At 41.6% G+C, this 16700-nt stretch overlaps 1 protein-coding gene across 1 annotated transcript in view; it reads right to left on the bottom strand.

Annotated features, from left to right (window-relative positions):
* Positions 1-1325: 1325 nt before the first annotated feature.
* The window catches only part of AMPH (amphiphysin), a 210967-nt gene continuing 195592 nt past the window's right edge, over positions 1326-16700 (bottom strand). Inside the window, exons 18-21 of the mRNA XM_065939340.1 lie at positions 13429-13638; positions 10425-10670; positions 7057-7158; positions 1326-2726 (exon numbers count right to left, since the gene is read on the bottom strand). Of these exons, the coding sequence (XP_065795412.1) occupies positions 2619-2726; positions 7057-7158; positions 10425-10670; positions 13429-13638 (666 nt within the window). The 3' untranslated portion in view covers positions 1326-2618. The remainder of the gene's footprint in view (positions 2727-7056; positions 7159-10424; positions 10671-13428; positions 13639-16700) is intronic.

Genomic DNA, 16700 nt, shown 5'->3' with positions numbered 1-16700 from the left:
GCAGCATGGGCTCCTCTGAATAGAGTAGTAGAGTCCTAACAAGGCAGATCAGTCTGTTTCCCTGCCTTTGAGGTGTTCGTGCAGTTTGCGTGACATAAAGCACAGAGTTTTGGTCATCTTTAAGTTCATTGATTTCTTAAAATTTCTGCAGTTTCCCAAAGGTTTTTTTTTCAATGGATCATCAGAATGGGTCATGGGGCCATGCTTGGATTTTTCTAAATAGTCTGAGTTTTGGCTTTTTTTTAAGGCTTTTTTATGTGGCAAAAAAAGAGCTCAGAATTCTGAAACTGCATACTCTTTCTGCGGCAGCTTGTGGATGTGGGGTTCTGGCTCACTCAAAAGCCGTCCTGGCTTTGTCAGAAAGAGCTGGCCAAGGTGCAGGGCAATGTAACAGCATGGTGCATGGAGCCTTCCCCATCCCAGGGGCCCTAGTGATGCTAAAATACTTTTAAAAATCCAAATTGCCAAAGGGCTTTGCCTTGCAAACTATATACATCACTCAATCTATATGTGGTATAAGCAGGAATGCCAGAAAGATGTTTATAAGACCTACATATATGTTTAATAAGACCTACAAGCTTCCTTATCTGACTTTATGAAGGTTCTCTGCACTATCTGAAGGCCTGAATCCTACTGGGTCTGTAACAGAAATCTTAAAAGATGAAGAGGCTAGGCCATTCATGGTGATCCACATTCGCTGGAAATGAGCCCCTGGAACAATCTTAGGTCAAGAATAGCTATTTCTTGGGACTTCCCCAGTGGTCCAGTGATAAGACCCCACCTTCCAATACAAGGAATGTGGGTTTGACATTCCCCTGATTGGGGAACTAAGATCCCATGTGAAAGGTGCAACCAAAAGTTTTTTTTTTTAAATAATAAGTAAAATTTATTTAAAAAATAACAGCTATTTTTCTATTAACACTTAAATATCCACTAAGTGTCCAAGTCAGTAATCCACCATGAGACACAAAATCATGAATCACTAATACATACCAAATTTAAAAGTCAAATAACATGCATTCTTGATCAGCTTATATTGTGTACAATTACATGGCAGAAAAGAATAAAAGGGTTTTGTCTTTAGAATTCTCTCCTATAAATGTCTAGTGAATTGACTTTTCTATGTCATCTATTTTTGTATGCACCTACAAACATAAACATGTCCAAAAGAAAAGTGACCAAAAAAATGAGGCTGGTGTGAGAAGAAATTGCTGAGTATGGAGATCGTCAGATTTCTGTGATACACACTCTTTGCAGCCACAGTCGGCACAGGCCTCCATCGGCAGCTGTTATTTGTGCTGCAGTGATTGCCGGGCAGCAAGGACGTCCAAGTGGCCAGCAATGACTGGGATGAAGGAGTGAGCGGAAGGGAGACGGGCTGAGAAGCACAACCCAGAGGAACGAGCACATTTCTGCACAAATAACAACTCAACATTGACTGCTGCAAGTCATGCATCCAAATGAAACAAGCTTTCCAAAACAAATGACTCATCGGAAGGAATTAAGGTCATTGCTGGAGATTACCCATGGTTTATTTGGAATGACACAGCACTGAAAAGAGAATCATTACAGAGGACTTGTGGATACAGCATACATCACCTATATCTTATTTTCGGACGATCGGTGAAGATGACTTGCATAAGTAGAAAGAGGTGGAAATTAGGAGCTTTTGGAAATAGTGTTCTTTGGGGGCAGACGTCAATGCCCCATCAGCTGGCCAATCTCAGAAAGGCAGAAATTAAGACAATCGAGCTGCTCATCCCAACTCACCTATCTCCAGCCACAGTGGCCAGACATTCAGAGCATCAGATTGCTTTCTCCAAAGGGGAGTCAGCTCTGACAGGCTATGAGTCATTGCATCCCGAAAAATGCACGTTCCCAACACAGATACTGTCGACTCCTTTGGCAATGGGATGGCTGATTTTTGCCCAGAGGCAAAACTGCAACTGTAATGCCAGACAGAATAAGAGCAGTGCATGAATCAATGACGCTTAAGAGACTAGGAGCTACAATGGAAAGGAGAGAGTGCAACTATGCATATGTAGCTTTGTGCATACACATAGATTCAGGAGTGATGCCAACTAGCTCGTGTGACTGTGTGTCCATATATATCTACAGAGAGGGAAGTGTGTTGGAAAAGAACAGTGACAAGTTTTGCAGCAGTTTCGTTTTAAACACAGTAAACGTGAAAGGGAGAGCACGTGCTCACACCTGCGTAGGGAAATACGATAATCTCACGTCACAGGGTAATTCATCATGTCTTCGGCAGGGCAGCCACTCAATACCACACACTTGGTGCAGAGAAATTAAGGTTTGGTCTGGAGGAAGCTATTTTAGAATTGGTGGGAGGGGGTCGAGTACACGAGTCTCCACAGCTCGGACAAAGCACAAACAAATCTGGTAGCAAGAACATGGGAACCAGCGAGGACTTTCCCCTTAATTTACTTTCGCTTTCTCTGACATTGGTTTGCACACATGCTCCACGGAGACAGCCTTCCACGCTTTGTCTGGCATCGGTCTGTCAATCATTAAGAGTGTCATAGCAAAAGTGAACTCTTCGGGTTTCCACAAAGGGTTAAAAACCCAGCAATCAGGCTCTTTCTACAATATGCTTGGCCCTAATCCAGGCGCCGGGTGAAGTTCTCTGGAAAGAGGCCTTTGTAGCTGGCGAGGTCTCTGAACTGAAGCCAGTCTGATTCCTTCACTCCTACCAGCCAGCCTGCATCCTGCAAGACAAAGACAGGGCTTTCAGAGTCCAGCTATCGTAATCCCCTGACGTACAACCTTCGGTCTGCGAACTTTCAAAGATGAGAATGTGTGTTCCATCAGCGTCCGGTGTGAGTAACGCTGCAGCTCGCCCTCCGTCTCCTATTGCTGCCGATCCTTCGGCTCTACCGTCTCCCATCTCCTGCCTCTCCTACAGTAATGACTCTTTATGCTTGTTCACTCGATGCCAGCATCTGCATGCTAGCTGTTGTAGCGTACTTACTGTACTTTTCAAGGTATCACGCTGTAAGATTTTAAATATTTTCTTTATATTTTGTTTGTTTTTTATATATTATTTGTGTGAAAAGTATTATGAATTTATTACACTACAGTGCTATACAGCCAGTTATGTTAGTCAAGCACCTAGGTTAACTTTGTTAGACTTACTGACAACTTGGACTTAAGAATGTGCTCTTGCAATGGAACTTGTTTATATGTAGGGCACTTATTGTACTGGAAAAATCTACATTGCCAATGATTAATAAAATAATGGGTTTATCGAGTATTGTGGTCCTGTACAAGGATATCACAGTACCTGTAAACTTGTGTGGTGAGCTCAGGGATAAAATTTGTCCCTAGTAAGTTGTCAGTTTAAGAAAAATAGAATAAAATTTGAAATTATTTATTTTATATATATAGTTAATTGAAGGTTAATGTTGCAGATGGTGACTGCAGTTATGAAATTAAAAGACGCTTGCTCCTTGGAAAAAAAACTATGACAAACTTAAACAGCATATTAAAAAGCAGAGACAGTACTTTGCCAACAAAGGTCCATATATTAAAAGCTATGGTTTCTCCAGTAGTCATGTATGGATGTGAGAGTTGGACCATAAAAGAAGGCTGAGCACTGAAGAACTGATGCTTTTGAACTGTGGTGTTGGAGAAGACTCTTGAGAGTCCCTCAAACTGCAAGGAGATCAAACCAATCAATCCTAAAGGCAATCAATCCTGAATACTTATTGGAAGGACTGATGCTGAAGTGATGCTCCAATACTTTGGCCACCTAATGCAAAGAGCCAACTCACTGGAAAAGACCTTGATGCTGGGAAAGACTGAAGGCAGGAGGAGAAAGGGACAACAGAGGACAAGATGGCTGGATGGCATCACTGACTCAATGGACATGAGTTTGAGCAAGCTCTAGGAGATGGTGAAGGACAGGGAAGCCTGGCGTGTTTGCAGGGGTCAGCAAGAGTTGGACACGACTGAGACTGAACAACAGCAAATGTTAATGTTATAATTTTGATGCTAACTGGATTATAACAAATTCTTAAGGAAGAGGAAAGAATTCATTTATACCCAGTGCAAAGAGAGGGACACAGTGTGAAAACATCACACACAGGACCATTTCCTGTCCTGTGGATCCCAGTGAAAGAAAGGCTTAAAGACCCCTGGGTTGGAATATAGTACTGAGAAGACCATGAGAGGTCTTCTACTTCAGCCTCAACCACTTGCTTATAAGAAAGAACTCTGTCTGCCCACTCACACGTGTAACTGAAATAAACCACCATATGCAAGACTTAATCAAACACTAACAGCTTGATATGTGTTGCCTGGTATCACTATTGCATTTGTTGTCACTGTTGTTTTTCCAGTTTATGTAAACTACAGAGCAGTTTGATGTCATGACATTTGTGCTGGAAATATTCACAGTCTTTGTAAATTATTCTTTATAAACATTTGTCTATCGTATAGGTGTGCCCTCACAAAAATGAAGACAGTTAGCCACAGGCAATTTAAAGAACCCATCTGTACATGGTCACAGGGTATGGTAGATGAAATGTAAAGCTGAGAAATGGAGGCTGACATCTGCCCTTGGCCTTCCAGAGATAAGCAGAGTCTACTTGGGGACAGCTGAGTTGAAGGAACAATTTTAAACATACAGATCATAGGATGTGAAACCAGTGGGAAATGACTGTCTTTATTATGTTAACCAATACAGGAAAAAGATCCCACTTAAAATGAAGGATAGCCAGATTTCATCAGAACCAATCCCCAATATAGTTCAAGTACATCAGATAAAAGGAGGTCTCATAAAATTAAATAAAGGAGCTGAATACATTTCCTTTGATATAATCAAAGACCATAAATTGATGCTGCTATACAGACAAGAAATATAAGCATTTAGACAGGCCAATTTTTGATGACAGAAAGAAAGTAACAGAGAAAAAATGATTTGATAAAATAACTGATAATATCCTAGCTGATGAGGAAAAGTGTCCTCTATAAAATTATGATGTTATATATGTGAAGGGCAAAGTTATACTTAGAGTAAAAGATGATAACTAAATATTTTCTAAACCTCTGGTAAACATACAAAAAGTCATATTTTCCCCTCAAGTGTCTACATTTGACTTTATTTACAGTGAGTGAAAAATCCAATGAAGCCAAGTGGAGTCATGGGTTTTAAAATAGTTTCAAAAAAATAAAATAAAATAGTTTCAATAAAGACAAACATAAAGGTCTGGCATAAACCCATAATCAAGATATATCCCAACTCATAGATTTTGAAATACAACTTATAAAGTGAAGCATCATAGTTAATATCAATCTTTAGCTGAAAAAAACATAGAAAAATAAATTTTAACTGCTTAAAATATGTAGCAGACTGAAGATTTCCAGTTTTGGTTGTGGCAAAATAGCTGGTATCCAACAAACACTACTGCACAGAACACACTATATTCATAGTGGTAGATACATGTGCATACATAAATGTAGCTATTTTTATATAAAAATGGCTGCTACAAAATAGAAGTTTATATATTAGAGGGCTTCCCTGGAGGCTCAGATGGTAAAGAATCTGCCTGTAATGCAGGAGACCTGGGTTTGATCCCTGGGTTGAGAAGGTCTCCTGGAGCAGGGCGTGGCAACCCACTCCAGTATTCTTGCCTGGAGAATCCCATGGACAGAGGAGCCTGGTGGGCTACAGTCCATAGGACTGCAGAGAGTTGGACATGGCTGAAGTGACTTGGCACGTATATACATCAACTATGTGAAGGCACTGAAAATGAACAACAGCAGGCAGACACTGAAAGTGAACATGTTAGCTGCTCAGTCATGTCTGATTCTTTGCAACCCCATGGACTGCAGCCCACCTGGCTCCTCTGTCCAGGGAATTCTCCAGGCAAGAATACTGGAGTGGGTTGCCATGCCCTTCTCCGGGCAATCTTGCTGACCCGGGGATAGAACTTGGGTCTCCTACAATGCAGGCAGGTTCTTTACCATTTCTGAGCCACCAGCGCAGAAACTGGGGAATATGTAACCCCTGAAACCACACTGGGTTAGAGCTGTTACAACCCTCTTTCCTGAGGGTTACCCTCAGTCTGTGTGATGCAGGACATTCAGAGGATAGAGTTTACGGCTGCCAGAGGAGCTGTACTTTTATGGAGACTATCTTGAAAGAGGGGACTACAGAGAGTGAACCTCAAATATACAGAAAACTTCTTTCCTGGAATCCTGAGCTGCACCCCAAGCTGTAAATGCATAAGTGCTTCTCCAGGAGCCTGGGGGAAAGGAATGACAGGAAGGCAACAATAGCTAAGTAGAAATTTCAGCACTGGCAGCACAGAGGAGGCAGAATTTTAAGTTCAGATCCCACAAAGCTAGTGGGCTTGATAAATCCTTCAGGATTTCTGTTGAAATCCCAAAGGAGAATGTCTAAGAAGTAGAGACAAATCGCAGGACTAAGATTTAGCCTGAGAGTAAAAAGACTAAAACAAACTTCCATGAACTCAAGGTATTTATCTACTCATTTAGATGCCTATTAGAAGAAAAAGAAATGATTTTCAGAGGTAGAAGACAGAACTGAGATTCTGCAATGCAACTTCCACTGTGTCCAGGGTCATTTTTTTTAATTACAGGAAAATATGATCCAAAGATAAAAAGCAACAGAAATGTGTCCTGAGATGACCCAGCTTTTGGAATTCGAAGTAAGAAATATAAAGCAGCTATTAAGTAGGTTCAAGTACTTAAGCCAAAGTACGCTGCTTCCCTGGTGGCTCAGATGTTAAAGAATCCGCCTGCAATGAAGGAGACCCAAGTTCAATCCTGGGGTCAGGAAGATCCCCTGAAGAAGGGAATGGCAACCCTCTCCAATACTCTTGCCCGGAGAATTTTATGGACAGAGGAGACTGGCGGGTTACAGTTCATGAGGCTGCAGAGTCAGACACAGCTGAGCAACGGAGCACTCATGGAGCAAGTCAGAAACAGAAACATCTTCAGGAATCACTGAGTCCACCTGACCCTCAGGAGAACCCAGGAGAGCCTGTGGTGCTTTCTGCCCTCATCCTTTACCTGGTCAGCTTCCGAATCTGAGGGCACCACCAACACCACATCACCCCTTTGTAAGGTAAGTTCATCCGAATTTGCTGCCTCGAAATCATGCAGTGTTTCCACCTGCAAGAGATTGTAAAAGAACCGATTCATTTTAGAAAGAAAAGGAGATATAAAGGCAGTCTCTCAGCCAGATTATCAGCAGGCACTCTTAGAAGCATCTCTACACTGGATTAAAAAAGATGAAGATATGAGTCAAGCCCCAAATGGCAACCCACTGCAGTATTCTTGCCTGGAAAATCCCATGGACAGAGGAGCCTGGCAGGCTACAGTCCACGGAGTCGCAAAGAGTCGGACACGACTGAGTGACTTCACGTTCTTTTCTTTTTCCAGGGACTACAACAACAAAGGAAATCCTAATCTCTGTTTACTTAAAAATATCTGAGCTTTACAGGCAGACACAGGCCATCTGAATGTATTATAGATTTAGTAAAGCAATGCCTTTTTCCAAAGCTAAAATTTAGGGCATTAATTAAATTTTAATTTCTCACATTTTTGTTAGAGAGTTCTATTTTATTATCACCAATGCTTTCTTACTACTTATTTTTTTAACCTAAAGATGCCTAGTGCAAAGTTCCTCTGTAAAATATTAATAACTGAGAAAACCATCACTTGTATGTTACATGGAAAGTACTATCTAATTAAACCCTGTGATCAATTTCTGAAATAAACTTTCTTCCCTATCTTACCCTTTAAACCATGAGGATCTGTTTCCTTTCTCTCTTTTTCTGATTTTTAATAGAAATATATTTGACATGTAACATTGTATCACTTAAGGGATATACCATGTTAATTTAACACATTTATATACGGTAACATGATGGCCACTGTAGCACCATCTAGCACCTGATTGTTACATAATTATCATTTCTTTTTCGTGCTGGGGTTGAGTTCTAGTCTCTTAGCAGTTTGGATAATAATAACACAATCGTGTCGTTCACCATGGGTTAGATATCTAGGGCTACTTTATTACCAGCTTAAACAACTGTCTTAGTCCACCACCCTTCTTTCCTTCCTTTTTAAAGATTTCCTTAAATTTTGATTACAGAGAATCTTTAAGAAGCAGGAGAGAGTACTAAAATGAACCCCCATGTTATCAACTGTGAAACAGATCGCCAGTCCAGGTTGGATGCATGAGAAAAGAGCTCGGGGCTGGTGCACTGGGATGACCCAGAGGGATGGGATGGGGAGGGAGGTGGGAGGGGGGTTCAGGATGGGGAACACATGTAAATCCATGGCTGATTCCTGTCAATGTATGGCAAAAACCACTACAATATTGTAAAGTAATTAGCCTCCAACTAATAAAAATAAATGAAAAAATAATAATAAAAAAATAAAATAAAATGAACCCCCATGGACTCATCGCCCAGCCTGGATAACTATTTAATCAAGGCTAGTTTTCCCTCTCCCATGTCCCTGACCTCTTTCCCAGAGCCAAGACTAAACAACTGGCTTTTAAATTGTATATTTTGTATACAGAAGCATAACATGGAAGAGCTGGAAATGACTGTCTTATTGCCAAATTCATTTTTTCTGATGAAAACACTGAAGCCCAGATAGTGGGTAAATGCTATTCCCCAGCTCACAGTGCATCCACTGAGCAAAGTCAGGGAGGGACCCAGCCAGACCTGGCCTTGCTTGGCATCCCTGCCTCCTTGACTTCATGCCCTTTTCTTAAAACAGAACACAGTAGAGCACTGGCTTAGTGGCCACATGTCTGGCCATGTTTTTTCCTCCATATTAATTAATTCATCAATCTATTAAGCCCCCCTGTCCCCAGTGGATGTGACAAGGTAGCAGCTACTTTCTAAGGAGCAAATAGAAGAAAAAGACAATGACTATTCTACTCAATTCCACCCCTACAAACACACACATATTTAATACTTTTTAAAAGACAAAGAGCTGAATTTGGAAATGCCAAGTCAAATATGCATATTAGCATTCTAACTATAATCTATGAGGTAGGATTATCTACCTTTAAGCCCCTGGCTTAAGCCCAAGTATTAGGCTTAAGTATGGGGCTTCCCCGGTGGCTTAGACAGTCAAGACTCTGCCTGCAATGTGGGAGATGCAGTTTCGATCCTTAGAAAGAGAAGATCCCCTGAGGAAGGGATTGGCTACCCACTCCAATATTCTTGCCTGGAGAATTTCATGGACAGAGCAGCCTGGTGGGCTAGTCTATAGGGCTGCAAAGAGTCAGACATGACTGAGTGACTAACACTTTTATTAAAAAGGTATTAAAACTGGGCTTTTTGGTAAGGACCCTTCCATTGATGAAAACTAAATAGTCATTTGAAGGCCTCTCTGAGCAAAACTTTCTCTCCATCATTTTTCCCTTATCATAGAAACCAATTAACATATTTATTCACTTTTAAAATATTTATGGACTCCTTACTTTCTGCCATGCAATTGCAGCAAGATGTTTCCTGCCCTCCAGCAAGGAGCAGATAAGCACACGGATAATTTCAAGCCCTGGGCTCTAGGGGGAGCTCGAGGGGGCACGTGGGGTGGAAGCAATCACCCCATTCACTACCAAGGGGGATATCATTTACCTTGTGGCGAACTTCCTTTAATTACCGGTTGTTAAATATAGAAGACATGACTGTGCTTCTTGCAGCCCAGCAGCATGGAAATCTTACCATGTTATAATGTGATGTGAGGATGAAGGCAAAAGCAATACAGTAACAAAAACAATAAATACATATGGCAAAAAGAATGAAAACCAGACAACCAAGTCTACACAAAAGGGCTTCAAAGCAAAGGAAGGACAAACGGTCACCAGATTAAAAAATAAGGAATGTTAAGGGACCTGAAACACATTTCTCCTTTTTAAAAGAGACTCAAAAAAATTAATTAACTAAAAAAAAATAAAATAAAAGAGACTCAGCTTTAACTGAAGCAAAATTACAAACCAGATCATAGAGAACTGAGAACATATTTAACAGTCAGTGTGGCATGTGGCACCTGAAGTGTATCCTTTTGTGTAGACGCGACCACCAAATTTACAAGCCTTGAAACTAAACAATGAACTTCGTCTGCCAAGTCGCTTCAGTTGTGTCCAGCTCTTTACGACCCTCTGGATTGCAGCCCGCCAGGCTCCTCTGTCCATGGGATTTCCCAGGCAAGAATACTGGAGTGGGTTGCCGTTTCCTTCTCCAAAACAATGAACTTTGGTTAACTGCAAATCAAACTGAAACGGAGTCCTCAAGTAAGACAAGACTAAATTTAATTACACTGTGTTCTCCATCAAAGGTGACAGATTTTACTACTGTATTTTCCTGACACTGAATAAAGTAAGAAAAAAAAAAAGGCAAAATAAAAGCTAGAACCTTGTAGAGGAAGCCAGGAGGCACTTCTTGGAAGGCCTCGCTTGCTGAGGGAGCGGAAGGTGCAGGCTGGGGGGCCCTGGCCGCCTCCTCCTCCTCCGAGGCCAGCTCCGGCATCTCACTGGTGGGGCCGGGAAGAGCCACATCATCAGTCACCTCCTTGTACTCTGCATCCACGGTTTCTTCATGTTCTCCCTCCCCTTCATTGTTGGAGGCAGGCTGTATGACAACAGACGGGATGACCTTCTCCTGGGGGGAGAAAAATATGGTGGTGTGGGCAAGGGCTGGGAAAGAAGGCTCTGTACTCTCCAGGAGTTTCCTCTAGCCAATCCCACCCGCCGTGGTTCCACTTTCCCCACATCTCCCGTCCAGCTAAACGTCTGCACTCCACCCAACTTTTCTGGTCTCAAACCCTTCCACCTTGCAGAACCTTCCTCCCAACATGGCCTCCTTTTTATGTCTCCTGAGACAGAAACCTTTAGTGGGACCAATTTGTGGATCCTTGCACAACCAGGCAGTTGGGTAAGACAGGTTTCTCAGGAAGTTGGGGAGTGGACTAGCAGATTTTGGGGAGAGAGGTTAATCACGATGGGAGGAGGGGTATAATCGTGAGAGGGAATGTAGCTAGACTCTAAGGATGCCCCCATTTTCACAGTGGTCCATTCTTGTCCCACTGAATAGTAACCCTCACTTGAAACTGACATTTAACCTCCTGTGATTGCTTTTCTCCTGGAAACCCTATTGTTAGTAAAGATCTGGCCCCTGTTTGCAGATGGTCTGCCTTCCTTTGCTTGCTGGTTATCATCAGAGCTCACACTGCAGTGATAACTTGAGCGATGACAATTCTCACCAACTGCTCTAAATACTGTACTGTCTGGGGGAAAAGCTTCTTTTACGAAGATGAGCAGGGAAGGGAATTTCACTAGCATATGGGAAGCCTGGAGATCAAGTTCTATATATCCTCAGGTATCAGTGAACATAGATAGGCACCTCTATTCTTCAATTTGGGGAAGATAATACATTCTTTCAACGAGCATGTTGTCACACATACAGAAATATGCCTGGCATTGTAACAAGAAAATCTATGGAAAAATATAGAATGTACTTTTGAGTTATTTGTCTAAATAGTACCGCTGCCGGCTGTTTGAACAGGATCATTTAGCTTCAAGCATTAAGGAACTCTGGAAGGATTTCTGGAAATTTACTATGATTGAAATAATCAGGAAAAAGCAAAACCTCCCATTAAACCAACTCTTTACTGTTTCTACTTAGAATTCAGAGGAGCAAGAACATGGGGTTTAGAAGAGGCATCCTTGCTGTGGCCTCTGGGTTTGAGGCCTCACACTAGGAGTATCTGTATTTGTTGCCTTGGTGTCTCTGGGGTAACTCCAACTTCAGGTCATATTAATAACCCAAAGTAGGGATGGGCGTTTGGTAAAAGGAGCCTAATGGAGAGTTTAAGGCACTCTAATATGCCAAAGCCTTTGACTGTGTGGATCACAATAAACTGTGGAAAATTCTGAAAAAGATGGGCATATCAGACCACCTGACCTGCCTCTTGAGAAACCTGTATGCAGGTCAGGAAGCAACAGTTAGAACTGAACATGGAACAACAGACTGGTTCCAAATAAGAAAAGGGGTACATCAAGGTTATTTAACTGGTATGCAGAGTACATCATGAGAAACACTGGACTGGAGGAAGCACAAGCTGGAGTCAAGATTGCCGGGAGAAATATCAATAACCTCAGATATGCAGATGACACCACCCTTATGGCAGAAAGTGAAGAAGAACTAAAGAGCCTCTTGATGAAAGTGAAAGAGGAGAGTGAAAAAGTTGACTTAAAGCTCAACATTCAGAAAACTAAGTTCATGGTATCTGGTTCCATCACTTCATGGCAAATAGACGGGGAAACAATGGAAACAGTGGCTGACTTATTTTTCTGGGCTCCAAAATCACTGCAGATGGTGACTGCAGCCATGAAATTAAAAGACGCTTACTCCTTGGAAGGAAAGTTATGACCAACATAGACAGCATATTAAAAAGCAGAGATATTACTTTGCCAACAAAGGTCCGTCTAGTCAAAGCTATGGTTTTTCCTGTAGTCATGTATGGATTTGAGAGTTGGACTATAAAGAAAGCTGAGCACCGAAGAATTGATGGTTTTGAGCTGTGGTGTTGGAGAAGACTCTTGAAAGTCCCTTGAACTGCAAGGAGATCCAACCAGTCAATCCTAAAAGAGATCAGTCCTGAGTGTTCATTGGAAGGACTGATGCTGAAGCTAAAACTCCAATACTTTGGCCATCTGATGAGAAGAGCTGACTTATTTGAAAAGACCCTGATGCTGGGAAAGATTTAAGGCAGGAGGAGAAGGGGACGACAGAGGATGAGTTGGTTGGATGGCATCACCGACTTAATGGACATGAGTTTGATTTCCAAGCTCCAGGAGTTGGTGATGGACAGGGAGGCCTGGCGTGCTGTGGTCCATGGGGTTGCAGAGAGTCGGACATGACTGAGCGACTAAACTGAACTGAACTGAATAATAAAGAGTAATAATAGCAATATGACTTTAACTACTAATACTGGCTTCCCACCATGTGCCTGGCACCCGGCTAAGAACTCTGGCTATTATCTCACCTAATCCACCCAATGAGCCTACTGTTCTATCAAATTCTCTTCCTCCTCCCTGCCTCCATTCACATCCTTTTCCTCGTCTGTGCTTCATTCTTTTTCTCCTTCACTTAATTCCATGGTTTCCCGTGCCCCTACTGGTGCTTAAGCCCAGTCCAGCAAAACAAGGGGAGCCACGTGGAGCCTCACGATTCTGATACAGGAGAATGTTGAGATCACTCTTTCTGAGAATCAAATATGTCATTTTGGTGGAGTGGGAGCCACAAAATGGCTACAGACTATCCATTACTCCACATCCAAAAGAGGTATCACCTTTAGCCAACAGAGGGTTCCAGTGGCCACCACCTCCCTAGAAACTTCACTCACTAGGACACGTACCTGAGTGGCCGCTGCTTCCGTTTCTTCCAGCTGAGATCTGTCACCATCTATGGCCTCTGTGGCTCCGGTGTCGGTCTTGGCCTCCTCTAAACCTGCTCCTGCTCCAGCTGGAAGAGCCACCTTCTCTGTCTCTGCTTCCTCCACCGGGACCCCCTCAGCCACCGGCACCAAGGTTCCAGCCGTCACGTCAGCCTCCACTCCAGGGATGATCTGTAAACAAACGGGCCTCAGTAAGAGTCAGACTCAGCCTGTCATGTCTGTCCTCTCTTCTGAGGCCATCAGACTGCCAGGCTTTCTTTGTCACATCCCGAAGCCCAGTATTCAGGTACAGCAGTCTGCCATCTGCTTCAAGTTCTGACTCCTCTACTTCCTGGGCCCCCAACGATGCTACAGTCCTCAGCTTTCCTTGCAGGTGGGTGTAGCAAATGGAATGGGAATGGAAGTGACACATGCCACCCTTGAAACACGGCTTTTGAGGTGTGCACAGTTCCCTCCACAAGCTCTTTCTCATCCGTGTTGGCTGAAAGCAGATGAGAGCAATAATGCAGAGGATATCTGAGTGGCAAAAATGGAAGGGGCCCAGGCCCGATACTACCTGGATCACGGAAGAAAGCCATTGACAAGATCCTTATCACACAAAGTCAGAATTTCATAAACTGCATTTAAAAATATAAACTTTCAAATCTTCATGGAGACGGTCACGTAAACTAAATTACATTCATTAAAAAAAAAATTAGCAAGTTTCTCAATGAGACCTCTTGAGAATCAAGGGAGAATCATTTTTGTCATCAAATATATATGATAATTCAAATTAAATCAGATTTAGGGACCTTTACTAGGAAACACAAAATAAAAAAATGAAAAGTTTGTTTCTAAGGTTGGAATGTAGTTGAAAGAGCTTTAAATAGTATGTAAAACTTGGAATAATGAAATAAAGTACAATCAGAAATTTTAGTTTTGAACAGATTGGCTATGGAGTCTTCACAAGACTCTCACATCAGCATGCAGACTTGATTTGAGAGATTCAAATCAGAAAGACTGAGAAAAAAGGAGCACTGTAGATTGATTGCATATAATACACTCAGGAAGCATCTTTCAAAAACTGATCTTGCTAGCTGATGTGATTAGCATTAATCATTCTTTTTCCTTATTGAATAAACTCTACCCAGTTTGTCCTATTAAGTTAGGAAAGCTTTCATGATGCAGATACTTTAGCTGCTGAACCCAGAATACTGAAAAAGGCAATGGACAGTGCCTGCCGAGCGGGTCTCAGAAATGGGAGATGGAGATTCTGAGCCACACACCTATGGTCATAGCGGGGCATTTAAAAAACCTCTTCTGACTCAAATGTACTTTTATTTACAAAAATAACCCATTGCAATACACACCCTCTGTGTGTGTGTGTGTGTGTGTGTGTGTGTGTGTGAGTCGTTCAGTTGTGTCTGACTCTGCGACCCCATGGACTGTAGCCCCGCCAGGCTCCTCGGCCCATGGGATTCTCCAGGCAAGAATACTGGAGTGGGTTGCCATTCTCCTCTCCAAATACACACCCTACTAAATAGAAAATAGATAACCAACAAAGACCTACTGTATAGCACAGAACTATACTCAATATCTTGTAGTAATCTAGATGGGAAAATAATCTGAAAGAGATATACATATAAATCTATATATAGATATATATATATATATAAAAAACTGAATCACTTTGCTGTATGCCTGAAACTAACATAATCGTGAGCCAACCATACTTCAATAAAAACAAAAATAACTAATATAAAATTAACCTGTTGCTGAATACATTTTCTACAACATTTTACTTTAGAAATGAAAAATAATGCTAGCAGTGCAGTATTTGTTATATGGACAAGTATCACTCATATTCTAAGAAGCTATTTCCTTCTCAGGAGAATTTCCTATGATCAGAATTTGATATCCTATTTGATATCCTATTATCTCCACAAAGTATGCAATGATTTAAACACAGTCACTGGCCATGACATAAAATGTAGTTTTTTTCCTACTCTGTCATTAAGTACATGAGTTCAGAAAAAGAATCCTTTTACATGATACTTATTTAAGGTGCATTATAAGTACTGATAATTACTTAAGTGGGGTATGAGGTACAGGGGGATTTATATTTAGGTGAATGACTGAAAATTCCCATAATAAAAGGCTAACTTAAAAATTTAAAAGAATTATATCTCTTGTTTTACATAAACATAGGTCTTTTATATATGTTATTGTTACCACTGTTGAAAGAGTAATGCTCAAAATATAACTTAGGAGGGCATCTTAATTTCAAGAAGACTGATAAATAAGAGCTCTGAGCTTTGCTGGTGGAGAAACCAACAAGCTCTCTCCAGGATCCTAAGAAACTACACATAAACTATACATAAACACAATGTGTATACAATGGACTTAGCAGTTCAAATGTAGAAAGCAAGTTGTGTTGTCATCGTTTTAAGTTATATGTATTTTCCATCTGTCTGAAAAAAAAATCACCCCTACGGAGTGAACACCCCCCTGGTTTCAGCAGTTTGGGGCCAGACAGACTCTGTATCATGCAGACAGCATGGGTAAGCTGCGTGGTGAATACATACACACACAGACGTTCTATTACAGATCAAAACACAGACATCATGTCACGTGACAGGCTGCTCCCCCAAGTGATTACACATAAAACCTTCCTTACATACATGTTCCAACTACATACTATTAGTAATTGGATTTTACTCTCAACTGAATCGATATGTCTCCTGAAGAGAATAGATTTCTGTGAGGTATTGAATGGTATGGCCAAAAGTAATGTTTAACCTCTATACAAATAAGATTTTAATAATGAGTTTCTGATTTATCTCTACAGCTGTACATAACCACCAGTTTGGTTGTATCCGACCTTACTAGTGCAATATATGCATGTTATCACCTTTCCTTTGCTAATAATTTTAACAAGCATCATCATTGATTGCATCCGATTTAGACCTGAGAGGGTGGCTGCAGTGACGCCGGCCACCAGCAGGTGGAGACCAAGGGCTCTGTCTGCCTGCTCTGATACTCTGAACGCAAAAGCGCAAAGCTTCAGCATGCCACCAATTTACCTGACCCCTGCCACAGAAAAGGGATGGAGCATGTGGAAAGTCGCTGATAAGAATGATGGAAAATAATAATCACCTAAATACTAAAAGTAACAATGACAATAAAGACAAGGTGCCAAGGAAACGGCACTTTGGCTCCATGGCATGCGTGTGTGCTGTCGCCTCAGCCAACTC

Source organism: Muntiacus reevesi, chromosome 6 (assembly GCF_963930625.1).
Source record: "Muntiacus reevesi chromosome 6, mMunRee1.1, whole genome shotgun sequence".
Taxonomy (NCBI): Eukaryota; Metazoa; Chordata; class Mammalia; order Artiodactyla; family Cervidae; genus Muntiacus; species Muntiacus reevesi.
This window is presented reverse-complemented; position numbering and strand designations above follow the sequence as displayed.